The 21,699-nt window shown below is 34.4% G+C and overlaps 1 protein-coding gene across 1 annotated transcript; it reads right to left on the minus strand.

The window, feature by feature from the left end:
- Positions 1-411: 411 nt before the first annotated feature.
- On the minus strand, positions 412-11,419 carry LOC21399334 (serine/threonine-protein phosphatase BSL3). The gene is made up of 21 exons (XM_024169295.1): positions 10,481-11,419; positions 9,243-9,303; positions 9,048-9,126; positions 8,812-8,891; positions 8,641-8,735; positions 8,425-8,524; positions 7,497-7,566; positions 6,407-6,508; positions 6,217-6,298; positions 5,728-5,907; positions 4,757-5,027; positions 4,429-4,666; positions 4,155-4,325; positions 3,815-4,053; positions 2,467-2,551; positions 2,282-2,380; positions 1,999-2,198; positions 1,810-1,885; positions 1,380-1,515; positions 1,152-1,291; positions 412-1,053 (listed from the first exon to the last, which is right to left on the minus strand). Exons 1-21 carry the CDS (start codon positions 10,950-10,952, stop codon positions 970-972), a joined length of 3,060 nt encoding a protein of 1,019 aa, XP_024025063.1. The 5' UTR covers positions 10,953-11,419; the 3' UTR covers positions 412-969.
- Positions 11,420-21,699: the final 10,280 nt, after the last annotated feature.

Here is a 21,699-nt window from a genome sequence, read left to right on the forward strand (position 1 = left end):
CCAATGTTCTCTTCAACCTCCATTCCCGTTACCTCATCGCTTAGGCGTGCGTCAGGGAATAGGTTTGAAGGAAATTGGCTTAGCACAATACAACTTGCTCGTTTGGTAAGCATATACAATTATTTGGTAAACACCAATGTTCTTTTACAATTAACAATAGATTTTGGTTTTTTTTTTCAAAAAAAAAAAAAACTTTTGACTTTTGGCCTACTCTCAAAACCGCAATTTCAAATTGAGCCTATGCTTTGATTGAATCTCAACAGTAAGGGAATAAAGATAGAATGAGAAAACTGAACAATGATAATAATAATAACAACAACAGAATACACCAAACATAAATCCGGCAATTTGCAGAATATAAAAGCTTCCATATCCTCTAAAGACCAAAACTTGACATAATTTTGCGTTGCATGTCGGACAAAAAAGGTTGCTTCTTCACACAAAATGTTACATTGTACAAAAGCAGAGATGTAAATACACAAAGCAACACCTCTATGATACAAGGACGCTCACAAAGATTCTAACATTTTATATATCTCACCACAAGTATGTCCTCTCAAAAAGAGAAGCGAAGAAAAAATAGGCCTAACACGAGGAATAAAAAATATATAAATTAATGAGAAAAATACTCGGCACTACCAACCCAAGGAAGAGCATCGAAATACTGATTTCTACCTGCCTGTGGCTCAATTTACAAAGGTGAGTGGATCAACTGCGACTTTTTAGCACGTCAATATAAGTAAACCTACCCGCCACCTGCAGCCTGGTTCCGGAATTTGCATCTTTTCATCATCTAAAGGCACACCAATTGAATGGCAAGAACCGAAAACTCAAAAAGCCTTTAATCCCATTTCTGGAAGAGATTTCATTCTTGTGCATAGCATCAAGCTCTATACAGGACACCAGAAACCCAAGGCGGAAGTATAAGCTTTCCGAATAAATCTGTGGAAACAAATATAGAACAATTGACTATATCCAAGCAAGGGAGCCTCGATCATTTGTTACTTGAGGACGGCCTCTCGTTGGCGTTGGAGGTCTGTTAGCATTCAACTCCTGCTTGTTGGTTTACCAAACCAGGATTAATACTCAAGAAAATCGGTATAGGTTTTAAGATAAAACTCTGAAATTTTGTGTGCACTTATATGGAATACCTGCATCCATGTATCCTCAATATGGCGTTCTGGTGATGTTTCTGGTGATGAAATAGCTGGTGGAAGGGGATGAATGAGTTTTGGAACCACAACAAGATCTCTACCTAAAACTAAGATCGCCCCAGCATTATTCGCAGTACCTGTTAAACGCAGCAGGAGCAGAGCGTGAAAAACTAAATAAAAGGAGCTCAAAAAACTGAACAGAACGTTATGATACCGAGAACATACCACAGTAATTGGTGGCAGAGAAAAGTGTAATCAAATGTCCCTGGGCAAAACGCTCAAAGCCATCCATTACACATTCATGTGCTCGGACAATCAACTGAAGATCATTGTTATTGCAGAATTCCATGACACGATCAGGCTGAAAAAAACCAAACTCTTTCAGATAGCGTAAACAATTGTAGCTTTTAGTATTTACCCATCGCAAATGAAACTTGCCAACCTTTTCCATCTTGGATATCTCTAATTGTTAAAACGGGGAGGGGGAAGAAAAAAGACGAGCATAATATTTGTTTTTTGGACGGAATAAATTTTGAGTCATCATTTGACCACACAAAACCAAAATTTTGTTTTTTCAAGCATTGTCAATTTTTAAAATTGCGGAGGTAACTCTTAACAACAATAATCACGTCAAAGCCAAAATGAACAAACTCACCCCAAAAGTAACCAACCCAGGACCTCTAGCATTTGGTCGCAATCCTTCAACACTGTCATTTTCTGTAGGATCAGACCTAAGGAAGAACAATGTTAAATGTCAATAATTAATTGAGTGAACATGTGAACTTTTTTGTAAGGGAGCACCCAAAAAATTATCACAAAAAGAAAATCATAGATATGTACTCACCACAATAAATCCATAAGCACAATTGAACCGGCTTCCATTGTAATCGGACGCTGAAGATTCTCAATTTGTTCCACATGATTTATTGACCGACCAATACCACCATGCATACAAATAATTTTTTTCTCAATAAGAGCTGCCAGGGGAAGCCAATTGAACAAACGGTTTATTCGATGCCATGCCCAAATTCCATCCCGCTCTCCCTGTTGACATATTAAGAAGCAAGTAAATGAAACTGGTTGAATTAGAAAACTATGGGCAATATCAAATATAGGTCATACAGTACCATGCGCTCAATGCACTCAATTCGGAAGCCAAAAAGGGCATTTATATCTGCAGCTTCATGGTTGCCACGAATTAAATGTACATTTTGAGGGTACTCAACCTGCAAGATTCCACAATCGTAAAATGATCTTGGCCAGTAAGTATCGGCACCAAAAATGTAAATACACCGCAGAAGACAACTAATACCTTCAAAGCAAGCAGAAGAGTAATGGTTTCCAAGCTGTGTTGGCCTCGGTCAACATAATCTCCTAAGAAGAGATAATCTATATATCTGATAGTCATTCATATAAAATCAGTACCACAAGCACCATAAATGCATGCTGAAACATAAAATTGTGAGGAAAAGACTAAAGACGTCCAAAAAAATAAAAAATAAAAAAAACAAAACAAAACAAAAAAGAACACACAAATACATTGTGCGAGGAGAAGAAAAAACCAGTCCAATCTGACTGCTAACTTCCAACATTAGCTGCTCTAGGTTTCAACTCATTTTGGCCAAATTCACCTTTTTGTTTTTCCGTCTTTCTCTTTATCCACTATGTCAGTTTCTTCCCCAAAATAAACACACAAATGTTAAGAACCCTTCAGTTCATGGGTTTGAGCATAAATTTTAAATTTTTAAAAGAGAGAAAACACTGTAGCAAAAGGTTTGAATTGTGGTTCAAATTGCGAAATAATGTGCAAGGAGAAAAAAAATCCCATGCCAATCTGATGCTGAACTTCCAACATTGCTCTGGGTTTCAGCTCATTTTGGTCAAATTTCTTTGTATTTTTTCTACTTTTTTTCCCCTTCAATATGAATACAAACAAGCCATAAGAGAATTCATGCAAACAGCAGGCAATCAAACGATCAACATATGTCATTTTCTGCTAGTCTTGACGATCCAAGTTAACACGCTTAAGCTCTTATTTTCCCATGAAGGTTGCAATGCAGTATGCTCTAATCTTTACATATTGTCAATTTAGAAACCATATATCAGATAAAGACAATCAATAATGTATGTGGTTAACGCAATTCATTTTCAAATTGCAACATTGAGGGCGGCCTCCATTGAAATTATTCTGAAGGACACCTCTAGGCTCAAGGAGGTTCTGATGATGTCTTATGTTCCCCTTTGTCTCTTCTTTTAACTATCAATTTGACCAATTTCCTTTCAATGGGAGTTATGTCTCATCGAAAACAGAAACAAAGGTACAATATATCTATATGATTCTAGAAGGAGAAATCAAAATCAAAATTGAGTACTAAATGGCCAAGCACAGTTCCCACCAACAGGAGAAAAAAAGGCTCCACGTTATGAAGATTGACTACAAACCTAAGGTGAATCAAGTTGACCAAGGAGTGCCCTTGCCAAACAAGATATTTTTAATTTAGAACAAAACACCAGAATTGATATGAAGGGATTTATGTTAATCAAGACCTTTGTACTTTATGTGAGGTTATCTTATGATTACCCTCAAGTTGCTAGTGTAATATCATTCAGTGATAAAATTTCTTTCTCCTAAACAAAATAATAATAATCAAGAGACTTACGCAATGTCCCCAGCAGTTGAAGGTGCACCATACTCATCAAAAAGGCGCATGAGATCTCCAAATTGCCCATGTAAATCACCAAATATCTTAATAGGGGCCCTAAGTTGTAAGACACTTGGTTCACTAGAGAATATCCGCTCAGCACTATCACAAAGATCTGCTATTTCATTGCAATCTAAGAAAAATTGCCGGCGAACAGGAGGTTTCCAGCCACGAGGTTTTAAAAGATGTGCTATTACCTGCTCGAGAAAAGAACAACCTCATTAGAGAGAACAAAAAATTTGATAAGAATACACGGATTTATAGGATACATATACCATTCCTACGATGCATGCCATACCTTTTTCGGCACACTATTTATAGACATTTGCCTATCTAATAATTTCCTTGCTGCAGTTGCACTTTCTGGGGTCCCATAGCTTACCCGCCTGCCTTCATTTTCGAACTGATCAATTGAAAGTTGTCTGACCATGCCACCCAAAGCTCCACCAGTCTCAGCAGCAACAACCACCTGGAAAATGCATGTGAAAGAAGTGGAAGTTCACATTTGTTTGAACGTTTTCATGTAAAACTAGCTATACTATCCACAGTAGCAATCAAATTTTAAGACTGACAGCTCTGTGATGCAGCCGAACTCCAGCAGGAGGAATGCTATTTGCGCCAGCAGAATCAGGTTTGATCAAGGTAGATATCTGCTTCCCACTGGGGGTAGCCTCTGAACCACGGTCTCTTTCAGGTAGCTCAACTTCTCCATTGACTTGTCGTGCTTTAGCAGCGGCCAATGTGGCACTAATTGCCTCTGCTTCTGCTGCCGATGCTTCAACTAAATACTCGACACCTTTGCTCATTCTCCTACATAGTAATCCAAATTCAGCATCTCTTTCAATGAAGAAACAGGACAAGCAATCAATTATCCAATGTATAAGGACCAAAATAGCTTACCGTGATCCCTGGAGCATGGCATTCTCAGTGCTTATATCAGTATACATGTCACCATTTACAGGGGGCGCAACAGGATTACCCACCACCACTGCACCATCAGGGGCTGCTTCAGGCAGTGGCTGCCTTGTTCTATCATCAATGAAATACCTACTAGGCAAACGGCCTGCTTGTACATTAGATGCTGCAGCTGCTGCTGCAGCGTGCGATGCTGCAGTTGTTGTTTCAGCAGCAGCGAGATCTTCAGCAACAAGTAGGTCATCAAGCAGAACCCCTACAATATAATGGACCACATTACATTGCTATAATTATATAAGTCCACCAAGGTAAGATGGCAATGTCAACCTAATGATCCAAAGAGGGTGAAGATGTCGATGGCCATCCAAAACAAATGCTTTAAGATCATTCAAAACAGACTAAAGCCCATGAATTGCTATACTAAATACTCCAAACGTGTGTTTTGTACTAACTGATTCATCAATTTATGGACTTATACCCTTTAAACCTTTTTCTTTTTTTCTTTTTTTTTTTCAAGAAAAGGAACTTTTGTTCAACAGAACAACAAACAAAAATAAAAGAAAATGAAAAAAAAAAAAAAAAAAGAACAAACAAAAGAAAATCTTTGTTAAGTGACAAAATTACAAAATTGTGCAATATATTGAGTAACAATCATGTAGTTCAAAATATTTTTTACAAGATTGTATCATGTAGTTCAAATATTAAACTAGCCGAGAGAGTGGGTTGTGCAGAACTTTGTAATGGCTTATCATTTATCGTGGTATACTGGGAGCAGCATTCAGCAGAAACTGAAATGCCGCATTCATGAGATCATGCTAGATTATAAAGTCAAAATCATTTTACATCTTTTTTGGGGGAAAATGAATTAGTTTTACAACTCTTTCCTGGTCAATGAGCTTTTGATCTAAAACAGATTCTAAAAACATCCGCCGTTACCAAATACATTCATGTCTTACCACCACGTAAACCTCCATAAATAAAGATTAAGTCACCAACTGCAGCAGCGGCATGCCTGCATCTCCTTGTCAACTCAACTGCAGCATCTCCACCAGCAGCATCAGCACTGTATCTGCCTGTCCTGGGGGTTGTAACTACAGATTTTGTATCACACCAAACACCTGCTGCAGTATCCAACACTACAGATAGGAGACACAAAGAGAGTACTGTCAGATTTACACTTTACTAGAACAAACTATTGTCTTCCTATAAGGAATTGAAACCTTATTCTCAATTTAAAAGGAAAAATTTTCTGATAGATAACACAATTTTTTTAAGGAAAAAAGTTCCAATAGATAGTCAGCAATCATCAGAACTAAACGAAACAATTGAAACAGAAAATAATGACAGTACAACCCAACACCCACATGTACATGTAAATTTGAAACTCAAGCATACCATGAAGAAAATTTAAAGATGCAATCCATATTCCGTAATCAAGAGTATACCTGCAACACTGGAGGAGTCTTCTACCATTCGCCCACCACCCAGTGCTCCCCCAGACACATGTAGTCGTGCATTAACAAACACCTAGCATCACAATAAATACAAGTGATTGATCATTCTAAAACATTCTTGTCAAGAAAAGTATATAATTAAGTAGATGAAGGAATAAAATCAAAGGATATTAAAACTCACCGCTGCATGCTGATATCTTGGAGATGGTGAAACCCCAGGAGCAATAGCCCATTCCCAGCGTCCATCCCTATGTTTAGCAAGTCCATATGCACTAGCCAATGGCTGCAAATGGAACCAAATAGTGTAACTATTTATCCTAAAACACTGCTTCAATGTCGATATATGATTCTTAAGACAAACAAGGTATCACCCACAAAAGTCCTAGACTTTACGATAAAGATGAATAATCAAAGCTACCCCGTCTTTCAATAAAAACATAAAACTTCACGGTACATTTACATGCAGCATCCTAGTGCTCCTAAAATTTTGAGCATGTACAAAATACTGAAGTTCATGATCTAAAAGCTTCTAGTTCAATCATGTGCAAGTCTATAAATTTAAATCCATAAATGCGTGTTTTTTTTTTCAAATCACCGTATTACAAATGACCTCTAATTGGTAATTAAGGAAGATACGGGCACAAGATTGAACTGATTAAAAACTTATCAAATAAAGTATCACGTTAATCTACCAATAACATAATCTTTATAATTTATTGGAAAATATAAAACATAGTATAGGAAAGTTCTCGACTGATTTGTGGTCATAAAAGGAAAACCAAAAAGGTTTTGGAGAGAGAAGACAGGCCTCCAAGCAATCCAGGACGCCAACACACAAGCGTGCGCGCAAGCCCACGCAAACTAAAGTTCACTCCTTTAAAATGTGAACACAGTTAACTAGAATAGGACCACTTTCTCCAAGATCTGTACCTCAGATTTGGAGGTACAATAAGAAAATATATATCACCAGAAAAAAATCAAGAACAAGATAAAATAAAAAATACCGAAAAAAACAAATAATAAACTACTCCAGCCTTTTTCTGTACATAATTACAATCCACCACAACAAAGTAAAATCCCACACAGAGACCAAATGATAGTAAGTTCTTGAACCCATTCTATGCAAACCACAAATGCAACAAATATTGTACAAAAGCCCAAGAAAAGAAAATAAAATAAAACACACGCACGCACGCACACACACAAAAGCAAAAAAATAAAATAAAATAAATTATGAATATAAATTATGCAACTAAAAAAATTTATCTTACCACACTATTTGCATCCCTCCCCCCGCAGAGGAGAAGAAGACCATCAGAGCGTGCACTTGCAGTTGCATACCTGGGGGGAAAAAATAGAGAGAATCGATGGTCACAACACTATAACCAAATGAAGAGACCCCTACCAATACCATTGCCAATGCAACAACATTCTCAATATTCTGAGTGTACACGAGACTGGTATTCATAGAAGTTTGTCAATCAGTATCTTTTCTAATGGAAGCAAACCAGCTTTCTCACCACCGGAAAAGCATGACAAAATCTATTTTCAATTAGTCGAACTCAAACAGAACAAGTTAAACTTCAACATGATGCAGATGAACCAGAAATAATAAATTTATTCCCGAAGAAAAGATATAAATTAAGTGTATACTGTCAAGGAAAGAGTTGAAACTCTTCTAACTTTTCTATCTATATGTCACAGAATTATAAAACAAAAAAATTTTACACCAAATTAGAATTTATTCATCTCATGTTCAACCTTGAATATCTCCAACCTTACACGTCCAAAGAAATCAGATATCCTTTGATTTTTAAATGTTTTGGCCATATGTCTCAACATTTTATCAATTGGTGCTATTTGCACAGAAAATTCAAGCATCCCCGAGAAGCATTCATTGAAGTCTATTTACTTCAAAAACTCACTCATTATTTTCCAAAGAAAACCAACTCTGTACTCGCGAGTTTATCCTGAACACTATCCTCCAACCTCAACAAGAAACCTCAAATTCATGCATTCTTGACAAAAGCATGCATAAAACATCAATTAAACTTCGACAAGGTGCGCACATATGATATGCCACTGGAGTGAAACTATATTTGATAACATAACATGCCCAATTTTACTTTTCAAAATGATACCCAGAGATAGGAAAAGAGAGATAGATAGATGGATGGAAAGAGAAGGATGGAGTTTTACATGCATGGTGGAGGACCCTCTCCTTCTGGTTCCAACTTCCGCCACTCATAAGGCTTGGCAGCTGTGTCTAACGCCCAAACATCAGCTAAAGGTCGTTTTCCTGGAAAGCATACACCAGTTCCCTTTTCATTTTAATTCATTGTGTTCAGAGAAGATAATTATTATTCTTCTTATTCAAAGAACGTACATGGAAAAGCAAAACCATGAAGTGCTTACCGTCATTTCCACCAATTGCCATGAGATATCTCTGCCCCACCAACGCCATCACATGACCATAACGTGGCCCTGGTCCAGGGCCTTGAACAACAACTCTACAAGAAAATTAGCTCCAGTTAACAAGTATTGGAGAGTACAAGTTTAGCCAAGCAAATTATTCATTAGGCTGACCTATGCCATCTTGGCCGTTGCTGTGTGAGATCAAGAACATGAAGATCCTCAGCGGACAAACCGGCTGGACCAATTCCACCCTGTACAATCACAAAACATTCCAGCGAGAAAGTAATAAGGAACGAGAATAAATCAACTGAAAAAAATTACTTGATATCAATATCAATAACATAAAAGGACAAAATTATTTGATATCAATATCAAAAGTGTAAAAGGACAATATGCCATATGCAAACCTGAATAACAACCATAGTTCCAACAGCAGTTGCTACATGTGCAGCCCTAGGTGTAGGCGGTTCTCCAAAGGGTGTGATTCTGCAAAGTAGTCTCACAGTTTCACTTTTGTCTCAAGCATCAATGTAGAAGGACGGAAAAAAGGACCAAAGGGGAACAGTGGCAGACAATTCAAAACATTTGTATAGCCATCTTACCTGGACCATTTATTCGTCAACACATCATAACAGTGCACATCAGCTGTGGCACCTGCTAGTCCTGAAATTCAAGTAAAAACCAAAATGGCCACCAGAACGCATTAGTTTCCATTTTGTATGCCTTTTAGATTTGATTATAAGCACAATAATCTTCATGTTATACAAGTTTAATATTATCACTGGTTACAAAGCATTGATGACAATAAAGAGGATACGCGTATCAAGTGGCCCATGCTTTTCCATGAAATTCGTTAGCAGCGTGGAAGTGTTTCCAGATACCAGGTGCTCAAAATTAAGAGACTAGGGATAACATTAATAAACAGAAAAGATCTGGTGGTTGATGCTGACTGTTATTTACAACTTCACTAAAATCATAACTCAAAATTGATAATCCGTAAAAATAATCACGTATAGAAGTAAACAAAACATCTGGTGGTTGATGCTGACCATTATTCACGACTTCACCAAAACAATAAACTTAAACAAATCATATCGCATATATGGTGTGGGTTTACCCCACCAGCTACACAAGGTTAGAAGTACAATGTCTTGCTTTAAAATGAAGAGCTACAAGCACACTTGGCTTACTAAAAATCTAATATTTGTGCAGACAGAATATTTTAACAGAAGTACAGAATTACCTACCAACAAAGTTTGTATAGCTTAAAGATCACAATAAAAAAGAAACCAGTGTCATACACATGAATGAAATTGGATTAAAGTAAAACCAAGGGTCAAATGTACTTGAAACTTCAAAATCTTAACTGATAACTGAAATGCAACTCCAGTAACGAAAACATCAATTCCATAAAAGATCCCAGGTCCCCACCTAACTTAAATTACAATTAATGATACAACAGCACTAATTGTCTCGGTCAACAATTATTGGTGTTTTCCAAATAATAATTTTTGGTAGACTCATACAGCATGATTTTGTACTTTGCAAGAAACAAATGAACTGAACAAAAAATCATTCGCCTTCAATTTTTGATAAACCAGCCGAAGAAAAAAGATTTCCAATGGAAGGATGACTTATTTCAAAATGCTCTAAACAACAACAGAACAACCATAACAATCGACAACATTAGGGTTAACAAATCACCCACTTCAGCTTAACAAGCATAGACAATAAAACATGCATCTTAACTTAATGCTGTGTGTTTTCAGTTAACTTGATTAGAACATACGGTTGATGAAGTTATCAAATTAGAGTAAAAATAAAACATAGAACAACGTACGGATTCCGGCGCTTCCTGCTGCCGAAGGCGTCCCCGAAGCCGCCGAATTGCCCTCAAGCGCTGTGGCACCACCAAATAGAATCAGCCTGGGGCCGATGTAACCCGGAGTGCCCTCCTCTCCGACCGCCGCGACGGCCGTCAACGTGTGGCCGCACCTCGGCCCTGGCCCATCCTCTTTCTTCTCCAAAATCGCATTAACGACCGAGTAGGTCGGGGCGTGCCGCGGGCCGATCACCGGCGTCTGCTGCGCCTGCGCGGCGGCTCCGGCACTCTGCTGCTGCTGCTGCTGGGCCGGCGCCGCCACTGGTTGCTGTTGTTGCGCTGGCGGCTGCTGAGCAGGAGATCCACCTCCGGCTTGAGACTGCTCGGCTAGCTGCTCCCTCTCCGTGGCAGGCGGAGACGGCGTCGCGCCGTGATTCTGAGCCGCTGGATCGTGATCGTTCTCCGGCACCATTGACGAATCCACATCCATTTCTCTTCAACCCTTCGATTCGAGCCCTACTTTCGAGATCCGAGCTAGAATTCCGACGAATTAGCATTCCTACTCAACATTTCCCATCGACTTCCCCGAATCCAACCCCAACTTCACAATTTCCAGAATCGAAACCCTAGCTCCGATCGTCCCTACGATAATTCGAGAAAATTACGCCAAACTTTCACGAGAAAATCTCTAGGTTTTTCCTCTCTCTTTTCTCACCAGAAGAAGAGGAGAAAGAAGAAGAAGCGGTTCGAAGAATAGAAAATGAGATGGAGACAATCTCAAAGCCCCCCCAAACAATTAGAAGCACATCAAAGTGAGAGAAGGAAAAAAAAACAAAAAACAATAATCTCTCTAAAAATCCTTCACTTTCTCTCTCTACCAATCGTTGGTTTTCTTTTGTCTAAAAAAAAAAATTATGTTTGTAATATCTCTCTCTGAGTAATGTTAATCTGCTGCTTTTTCTTTCTTTCCTTGCATCTTTCTTTCTTTCTTTTTTCTTTTTTGGTTTTTGTTATTTGTTATTGATGATTATATTTTTTTAAAGGAATTTCTTAAAAATAATAATAAGCAATATTTTTTTGCTCAAGAAATAAGCAATATATTAGAGGAATTTTTTTTTTTTTGAAAGTTTCTTTTGTTTTTTATTAATCAATAAATAGGAATATAAATATAATCCAAGTAGTGTTTTTTTTTTTTTTTCTTTTTGCGCTACGTTTCTCTCTCGTGTCTTTTTGTCATTAACCGGTTGTAGTGGTGGCGAATCGCCGCCAAACGGTAATGCTTGCGGAGGGAGAGGAGAGTGGGTTACCGGATTAACCGGGAAGGTATTTTACTATTAACGGTGATCACCGGTTTTTTTCCTATTTCTAGGGAGTTTTGCTTGTTCCCCACTAAACCGGGAGATAGCTTGAGCAAACGTGCGTAAGGGGCACGTGAAACTCACGCTCCTTCTTAGTTTTTGTTTATTTGGTACGTCTTTTCTCTTTTTCTTTTCTCATGTATCTTTATGTGGTAGCATATGAAATAAATTTTCAATCAAATTTTGTTAAATTACAACACCTTTTTAATAAAATATAATTTGGCAGTTCATTAGTGAATCCTATTAATGAAATATTTATCGTGTTTCGAATTGATCTCATTTTTATTTTTCACGTTTTTTAAGAAAAAATAATAATAACGTTTTCAAAATGACATTTGGTGCAATAAAGATAAAAAACGAAAATGAAAACGATTTTTTAGTTTAGTATAAAATGAGAGATAAATGAAAAATGACTTTTAGTCGTTTTTCATTTTTTATTTTTATTTTCTCCTCTCTCGAACAGAGAGAGAGAGACATTAATGAGTTTTTTATACTAAAAATAATATCTTGATAAAACTACTAAACGCATTTTCAAAAATAATTTCTGTCTGATATTAAAAACGTTTTCATTTTCATTTTCATAAAAAAAATAAAATAAAATCATTTTAGAACGAGTTCCAAACACGCTCATTATTTCATACTTTCCTAAAAAAAAATTATTTCATACTCTTATAAAAAAATTTCTGCAGATGCATATACAAACTTTTGACGTGCACAAAGGGTTGGACTTGTAGTTTACGAACTCAAGTCTATTCTAAAAAAGATACGCCTTAAAGAAAGAGAAAAAAAAAAAAAAAAAACTTGCCTTATTTCTTTCTAGCCAATGAGAAATAATTATGTCGTTTTACTTTAATCTTTTGGTTTGACAAAAGAGGAAGGAACTAGGAAGCAGTTCTTTTTCTAAAAAAGAAAATGACTATGCAGCAGTTCTTAACAGAAAAGTTGAGAGGTTTTTGTAATAGTGGAATTAAGCTTGTACTGTAATAAACACGCAATCAAATAGTTGTTCTGCATTTATATTTTCACTTATTTATAATTTAAGATTTAAATTTAAGGTACTTTTTTTTCTGAGATAATTTATTTAAGGTACTTTGCACTTTAATTCAGTGCAGAATGCTTTCCATAAGTGTACAAGGCATAGAAATGTAGGTATCGTAATTATTTATATGCAAGTCTATAAATCGTAAAAATGGTACCAGGAAAAAAAAAGAAAAAAAAAAGCAAAGAAATACATAAATTTGTAGGAGATATTTAGGCAATATTTCATGATTTTTAAGGTTTGATTGACTTTTGTCATGGACATTAAAATTATTACAAAATATGTAACAGTGATATCATTTAAATTTTGTGTACTGAGTAAAATTATGATCGTATTTTTTGTGTATTTGATTCAATATCTTTAAATTTTGTGAATTTTATGGCTTTTTATGTATATATTTGTGATTTTTAAAGATTTCATAATTTTTAAGTATTTTTAATTGTGACATTCTCTATAATAATTTATTTCTGACATATGTCAATCTAAATCTTAAACTTGCGGTGTTTCTGTAAAGTGGGCTTTTTCTGATTTGATCTTATACAGCCCTGTAATTATTTGAAATAGATGGACAAATGTGCCAATAAGTTGAAATAAATTGACAACTGAAATAGATTAACCCTTGTTTCTGAAAAAATGATTTCTAAGGGTAAACCCATAAGACTCAAATATAGTAGCAATATTATGATCTGTCTTCCCACAAAAAAAAAATAATAATAAATAAATAAATAAGTAAAATTGCTATAAAAAAAAAACCAAAGAGAAAAGGGGTTTTTGTTAACGTTCATTATTTAGGAGAGACGAATATTATATTTTAAAGATCATGAGATAAAGTGCTACAAGGGTTATAGTTTAAAAAGAATTTTTTAATTAATCCTTAGCTTTATGTTTAAAATTGAATTTAACGTAAAGACAGATGAAAATTAATATCCTTCTAAGACATGTGAACCCTTCAAAATGTAAGGGGCGTTAGCAACAGGACCTTCAGTGCAAGACATTCATAATTTAAGGAGGCAAATGTCAATCTTTTTCTAAGGACTAACTTACCAAACTCTAAAATTCAGAGGACAATGGCGCAAAAAAAAAAAGTCTATATATAAACATAATGTTCTGGTTTTCTTCCTAAAATTGTCAAATTGCAATAAATTCCGTTTTTTTTTAAGTCAAATGCACCCCAAATTTCGTGTTTGAAGCATACTTATTGTAGGGTAAAGTCTCAAACCCTACATCGTACACTAGATGAGCGCCACGTAACACAGCTGAAGGCGTTAAATAGCTATGCCAGCTAAGCATAAAGTATCCCGCAAAATAAAATTCAATATAGGCTGACCGCAAGTTAAGAATAACACCCCCATAAGAGGTCGACCGTACCAAAGAGTCAGGATAAGGAGGAGGTCGACCGCTTCAGCAGATGTAAGCGGAGATGGCTTGAGGAGCGCTTAAGGAGTCAAATGCACGCAGCCCGATAAAAATTGAGCCTGCTGGATATCTTTCGTGACTTGCAAGCAAGCAAAGTTGGTGGGAAAGTAAGTGAAAGACTACTGTTGTTGACTGGTAGAAACCTCACCCACCGAGGATTTTATCTAAAAATATGGAGATAATGTGAGAGAAGGTAATGATGGAAATGACAGAGGTTAATGAAGGATAGAGCAAATATATACATGTAAAATTGACAAGTCCGGGGGGGATTCTCATAGCATAGTAAAAAATTCATTTCCTCCTCACAGTAGACGTAGCTCTTGACAACAAGGGTGAATCACTATAAATCTTGGTCTTATTTCTTCTTGATGGTTTTTTCTAATCTTTTCAAAAAGCTTATTCAAAACCGTTAAAATCACATTAATCACTTTTAAACCCAAATTAACCCAATTGACTAATTTCCACCGTGTTGATACCCAAAATTTTACAAGATATCGGCCCGGCCCAAATCCAATAAATACGACTCCAGGTATGGTACGTGGACCCAAGCCACATTCGGGGACTTCTATGTGGGCCGTGGTTTGGCAGGCCAAGGAACGTGACCGGACCCATTTTATCCGGCCCAATTAGATCCTTGGCCCACTTGGGGTGGTCTTGGATCTATAAGGGAATTAGGATAACGTGGGTTATGGATGAAATTAGACAGAGTAAAACAAATTACCTAAGCTTGCAGTAGAAAAACCTATTGGTCCATTACCTTGCCCTAAGACACAAAACAACGTTTTTCCACGTCCTTCTTTTCTTCTTTCGTTCACTTCCTTCTGCCTTTCCAGGGGTCAAACGCAGCCCATTTCCTCAAAAAACCATAAAAGGCCGGAATACACACCAATGAGAGGGGGCAATCTCTTGACCATGTGGCTGCCACTCTCTGACCTCACCCAAAACGGCCGCAGAGCCATGTCTGGCTGCCTAGTGACCTACTACATTCACTGCTGGGGTAAGCCTTCCTCTGAGGACACACGAAAGTTGCCCCTGAATCCCATTGGAAATGTCTTACCGACGGAGACCTTTGGGGGGGATTTCAACTGAAATTCAAAACGACTGGCGGGAAAACTTCCCTCCCCTTTTTACCACGATCCTGGCCTATAAACACTGTTGCCCAAACCTCTCAAAGGGGACGACGGTACAGGGGAAAGGAGGAAGAAGGGTAGATCAAAGTGCTCTATTCTAATTCCTCTGGATTTCTGGTTTCTATCAGAGCGACTGACGGAGAATTATATTCTCCATAACTTCCGGCAGAGTCCCTCTAGAACAAGTTTCTAGGCGTTCTCCCCATTGGAAGTGGTAACAAAAGCTCCCGAAACACCAAAAGCCCTTAACCACAGCCCAACACCTCGAGATTGAGTGTTTTGCTCCCTTCACACACTACGTCCGTCGGAATCATTGTGTTCATAAACAGAGAGGTATGACCCCATTACCCACTTAGGGACCTCCTCCATAAACCGATTACATTCCTCTCCCACACTATACGCTCACAGGGAGATCCCCATCAAAGATTCTTCAACATCACAGAGCTGAAGCTGCAACGGGTGTCGCCCTCAGATACTGTCTTCCTCGGGGACATCCGGGTTTTGCCTACCTCAGTCGAGGCCAACCTCATCATCCCTTCCACCGTCGACGCTAGGAGGTACCCTCAACAGCTCTCTGACCACGTCAGTCGGTAAGGGCACAGTCATAACAAACCAAACGAGACCACGAGTTTCGCACCTTTCACGTCGACATGCCCTCACCAAAAGAGCCCCAACACACCCCGCTAACCATACTTATATAACATTTACATTCTGAAACTCTATTAACAAGATTACTTCAATAAAGAAAAGGCACAAATGATAAACGAAAATAAAAGATTATTGATTGTAATTTCATTTCAAATGTCTGGTTTAAATTATGCTCGCCGAAAATATTTTATGACTTTGCCATTGGATATTAAGTTGTATTTTTGAAAGAAACATAATTGCTTTAAACTGTAGTATAAACTTTCTCTACCTTAGTGAAAAAGGGTGAAAAGAAACAACGTACTATATATAGTATATCACTATATTGTTGAAAATTGGAAGATGGGCATTATTTGTCCAATTCCACAAGTTGTAGTTGTTTTTTTTTTTTTTTAAAGAAAAGTTGGAGTTGTTTTCATCCCAAAAAATAAATAAATAAATAAATAGGCTTTATCTAGAGAGACCGCCCCTTTAATATTAACATGGAAGTGAAAACGTAATCTTGTAGTTATCTAGAAAAATATAACATTAAAAATTTTAACTAACTCATACTATTATTATACTTTAATTTGATTATTTACCATAATAAAGATGTTAGAAAAGTGTTATAATAGTCGGAGTCTCAGAGATAATTAAATATTTTAATATTTTACATTTTTAATGTTCGGTATTATGTTAAATAATTACTATGTTACGTTTTATGTTTCTATATATTATGTTGGTGGGAAGATCTCTTTGAAGTGATCAAAGAAAAACTCTCAGGTATCGTTCATTTCACCGATTCGAGTTTTTAGTTTTAGATTTTTACAGTAAAAAGCTCTCAAAAAATGTTACATTTAACTTTTTCTGCTATAGTAAAAAGCTCTCATAAAATGTCACATCTCAGCTCGAATTAAAAACTCGAATTCGCGAAGTGAACGAGACTAATAAATAAAAAAAAATAAAAAGTTGGAGTTGTCCACGCGCTCCCAATGCAGGTAGAGAGAGCGTGGGTATGGAGCAAAACATCCGGCCTGACAAATACATATGGGGTAGAGCTGGCTACCTTTGGTTTAGACACTACTATAATATCATTATTATCGTTACTATTAAAATAACTATCGCAGCTCTTCAAAAAAAGAAAAAGGGAAAAAGAAAAATCTATTGCAGTTCTTATTTTATTAGGGAGTTTCTCCTCAGTAATTTTATTTTTTTAATTATTTTTAACTATCAGATTTACATTAAAAATTATTTAATTTACATAATTTTTTAATTTCATTTAATTTTAACCATAGTTAATGGTCAGAAAACTAATTCTTTTAATTTTAACCATAGTTAATAGTCAGAAAACTAATTCTATTAGTGGGACGATTTATTAAAGACAGTCTCGTCTTATTAACTGAACCTTGTTTTATGTTTTTATCTCTTTTTAATTTTTGATTCAAAATCAGTTCTTTCTTTCCTTTCAGAAAGGAAACCAAAAAAAAATAAAAAAGAAAGAAATGAATTTTTTTTGGATTTTTTTTTTTTAGAAAAATGAGCATACATATAGATTCTTTTCTTTTCCTTTTTGAGTAATGAAGAAAGTGAGGAGGTAAAGAACACCATATCTTAAAGAAAATTAAAAGAAAAAAGTTTGTGTTTTCTTAGCATAAAAATGGCAAGGAATTTGTCTTGGACGAGTTCTTATTATACTAGTTGAACTTTACGTGTGTATAAAGAGTCATTTATGTGTTAAATTTTAACTATAATATTCTTTTTTATTTGGAAAAAATATTTCAATGAAAACACTCGAGAAAAAAAACTCTTCAAAAAAAGTACATTAAAAAAGAATTACATTATAGAGAATCTTTTAGCAAAATGAAATATAAAAACAAAAAAACAATAAGCATGACCACATACAAAAGAATTTATGATAATAGAAGTAAATTAAGGAAAAAACCACTTTTTAAAATCGACAAACAAATTTGAGAGAATGCACGTGTTAATAATAACAGTTGCAAAATAAAACCTACAGGAAAGAGAATGCATGTTACAATAAAAATTTTTAAAATAAAGTTTTAAAAATGAGACACATTTAAAAGCATGTAAAATCTGATTATATAATCACAAAAAAGGACCAAATTGGAAAAAAAAATAAATAAAGGTTTTAGGGCAAGAAGCAAAAAAAGGGTAAAAAATAATCAAAATAGAAAACTAAATAAGTTTTAAGGCAAAAAGAACCAAAATAAAAAAAAAATCAAGGTAAAAAAAATGTAAAAAAGACTAAAATGAAAAAATAAATAAGTTTTAAGGTAAAAGCTAAAAAAATATAGAAACTTGAAAAGCAAAAAGATGGGATATGTTAAAAACAAAAACAAAACAAAACAAAAAAAAAATAAAAAACCTTTCAATATAACGTTTTGGTTGAAATTGGAAAACACTTTTCTGCTTTTTATTATATCCGTTTTGGGTGAAATTGGAAAGCATTTTTGTGCTTTCTATTATACTAGTCGGAGCCACGCTTCGTACGTGATTTTTTTTTTTTTTAATGCGAAGATATTTGATTTTTAAAGGATTCAGCTTCGTTTTTTTAGTTTTATAGGTCTCTAAAAAGTTCAATGGAATATGTAACAAAATCAATTAAAAAAAATAAAAGTCTGAAACTCTGAAATGTTTGTTTATTATTTTCTTAAAATATTAATACCATAGAGATTTTCTAAATTTGTATTTGAATTTACAATAAAAGTTATCATAAAAAATATTCATGAAAGCAATACTAGAAAAAACAAAAGAATGTGTAAATAGCATATTTGTAAAACTAAATTAAATAAGAAATAGATTTAAAAACTATTTGAAGTAATCAGCGGTTTACTGCATAAATAGTTTATTTACGATTACAAAAAAAGAATTTCACGTAAATTTTATTTTTACGACTAGTAAAAATATTTTTTTTTTTTACGTAAATAAAAATATTTTACCACGTAAGTCGTAAATGAAACATTTACACATTAAATTACTATTTATAGTTTTAAAATTTACTATTTACTTAATTTAGTTTTAAAAATCTACTATAAATTGTAATTTCTAAAAAAATAATAATATTGTAGAGAATCGTAAGAAAAAATCTAAGATTTTAGGGGTAACAAAGTTGAAAGAGAAAATATTAGTAGAAATGATAAGAAAATGGATTTAAGAAAATATACATTTAAGGAAAAAAAATTAAAAAAGAGAAATTATTAAGGTAGCGTCATTAAAAATGTAGGAAGATCACGTTGGAAAAAAAAAATATGTTAAAGGATTTTAATCAAGCAAAATTATTTTTATAAAAACAAATTAGACGAAAGTATATTTAATGAAACACATTAAAATATATATATATTTTTTAAAAAGAAAACAGTAAACTAAATATTTGATCGTCTTTGAGAAGATTTTGAGGAGAAAAACTAAACAACCAAATATATTGATAGTCTCCTACAAGATTTTAAAAAAAAAGGTTAAAAAGTTTATAAAAAAAAAATCACAGATAATAGATGATAAATACTTGAACCAAGTTTTTAAATAATACCAAAAGAGAACTCTCGATATAGTAGTAGATTTTAGATAATAGATGATAAATAATATACTAGTAGATAATAGATAGAGATAGAGATAGAGATAATAATATTTCAACAACCGAAAAAACTAAAAACAAAAAAGAAAAGAAAATGAACAATTCTTTAATAGAAAGCTGAGGTGGAACTTCCGGGACAAGCCACATGGGAAAAACCATTTGCCAGATTAGCCTTGCACTCCATTCCTGTCTTTGGAATTTTAAGAGAAAAACAAAACGGATTATGTTTTGTTTTGTTTTTGTTTTTGTTTTTTTTTGTTTTTGATAAGAAAACATTCCATGTTGTCAAAGACAAAAGCTGTTAAAAGTCAAAATCTAATTTTCTAAACTCGTTTATTTCATATATTCAAATCTAAATTATTAATTCTGTTATAGTATTTTTATCTCAAAAAAATTTAAATTTTAAATGTCAGAATCAAGAATCATAATTTGAGTATACATTCCAAACGGGCCCTTAGACTTCTATTTGTTTCATATATTTGAACTACTATTCAAATCTTTTTACTGCAATATTTTTTCTTACAAAATTTATGTTGAATGTTTCTGTTTAAACTTATGAAACAAACGGGCCAGATTAATTTCATAAATGTCTCATGAATTTGTAGTGCGTTTCAACATGCTCCTTAAATTTTGATAAGGGTTCATTTCACCTTTTAAAGTATGAAAAGTGATTCAAAACACTCCATGAACTAATGTTTTTCACAAAAATATTGACCCTGTTTAGTTCGCTGATTCGAGTTTTTAATTGGAATTGAGATGCGACTTTATGTGAGAGCTTTTTACTGTAGCAAAAAGTTAGATGTAACTGTTTCTGATAACTTTTTACTGTAGCAAAACTCGAATTTTAAACTCAAATTGGTGAAATAAATGAGACCTTAAACTATTTATTTTGTGTCAACTTACCTCCTAATCTTTTAAAATGGACAAGTTGACACAAAAGTAACAATTTAAGGGGGTGGTTGACTTAAAATCAATAGTTTGGGAGGCCTTTTTAAAAACATCAGTAATTCCATGTCATCACCTTGTTAGTTTTATAATGTTCAGTTACATTTTTGAGTTATGGTGACTTGAGTATAAATCTTGAGTTGAATTTAAATTATAACTTGAGTTGAAATTGTAACTTGAGTTTGTATTTGATTGTGTATAATTGAGTTATGATTTGAGATGAGAATCTTTTTAAGTGGGAGTCGTGAATAGTGGGGAGAGAAACAACAATTACATGATCTTAACTCAAATTCAAGGGTGGCCATGAATTAAAAACCGAGTATATTACTTGAGTTTAACTCAAGTTTTGTTTCGAGTTCCCCAAGGTTGAACACTAATTTGGGCCAAGATCTGAACTCGAGCGGGTTTTTTTTTAGTTTTTAGGTGTGAACGAATGCACTCTAAATGTAGGAAATATTTTGAATTGGGGTATATATTTCAGGAGGTGAAATGAATCATTTTCAAAGTTCAACGACTATATTAAAATAAGGTATAAAATTCAGGGGTATTTATAAAATTAATCTAAATCTTTTTTTTTTTTTGTAAATAACCTATTAAATTTTTTTGAGAGGGAATAAAAAAAAAACTCGTCACTCATTTTTTTGGTCTCAAAATTGATTTTACATATGATATCTACATTATACAAGCAGGTTTATATTTTTACGGAGCGTATGTAGAAGTATTGTAACACATTAATAAATAATTTTATCTTTAGTCTAACAAAATTATGTAAATATTATGACGAAGAAGATAAATAAATGATACCCCCATTACTCTAGAAAAAAAAGATAAACAAAATGGTAATAGTATTTTTACAAAAATTTTATAACATTTACTCCTATTTACATATTTTTAAAATAAATTATACAATTCATGGGCGTATAATTCGATTTTAGACATTAAAAGAAGATTTGAACTGAATTTGGTTCATTTTTTTCCTTTTCTCCCTTGCCATAACTGTTATGGTGCTCATCTTGCCTTCTTTTTCTCGCCGAGGTTTCTCCAAAGAGATTTCATTTCCTTTTTGCTTCCATTGTCTCATTTTTGCTTCCAAAGAGATTTCTTAGGTTTTGAAACCCATTTTTTGCTTTCGA

This window comes from Morus notabilis, unplaced genomic scaffold (genome assembly GCF_000414095.1).
Source record: "Morus notabilis unplaced genomic scaffold, ASM41409v2 Scaffold133, whole genome shotgun sequence".
Taxonomy (NCBI): Eukaryota; Viridiplantae; Streptophyta; class Magnoliopsida; order Rosales; family Moraceae; genus Morus; species Morus notabilis.

Coding starts and splice junctions, on each gene's coding strand:
- LOC21399334 (XM_024169295.1), bottom strand. CDS start 10,952: ATGGATGTGGATTCGTCAATGGTGCCGGAGAACGATCACGATCCAGCG. Junction 8,892..9,047: donor GAACTATGGTTGTTATTCAG/GTTTGCATATGG, acceptor GTGATTGTACAG/GGTGGAATTGGTCCAGCCGG. Junction 4,667..4,756: donor GCCATGCTCCAGGGATCACG/GTAAGCTATTTT, acceptor ATTACTATGTAG/GAGAATGAGCAAAGGTGTCG.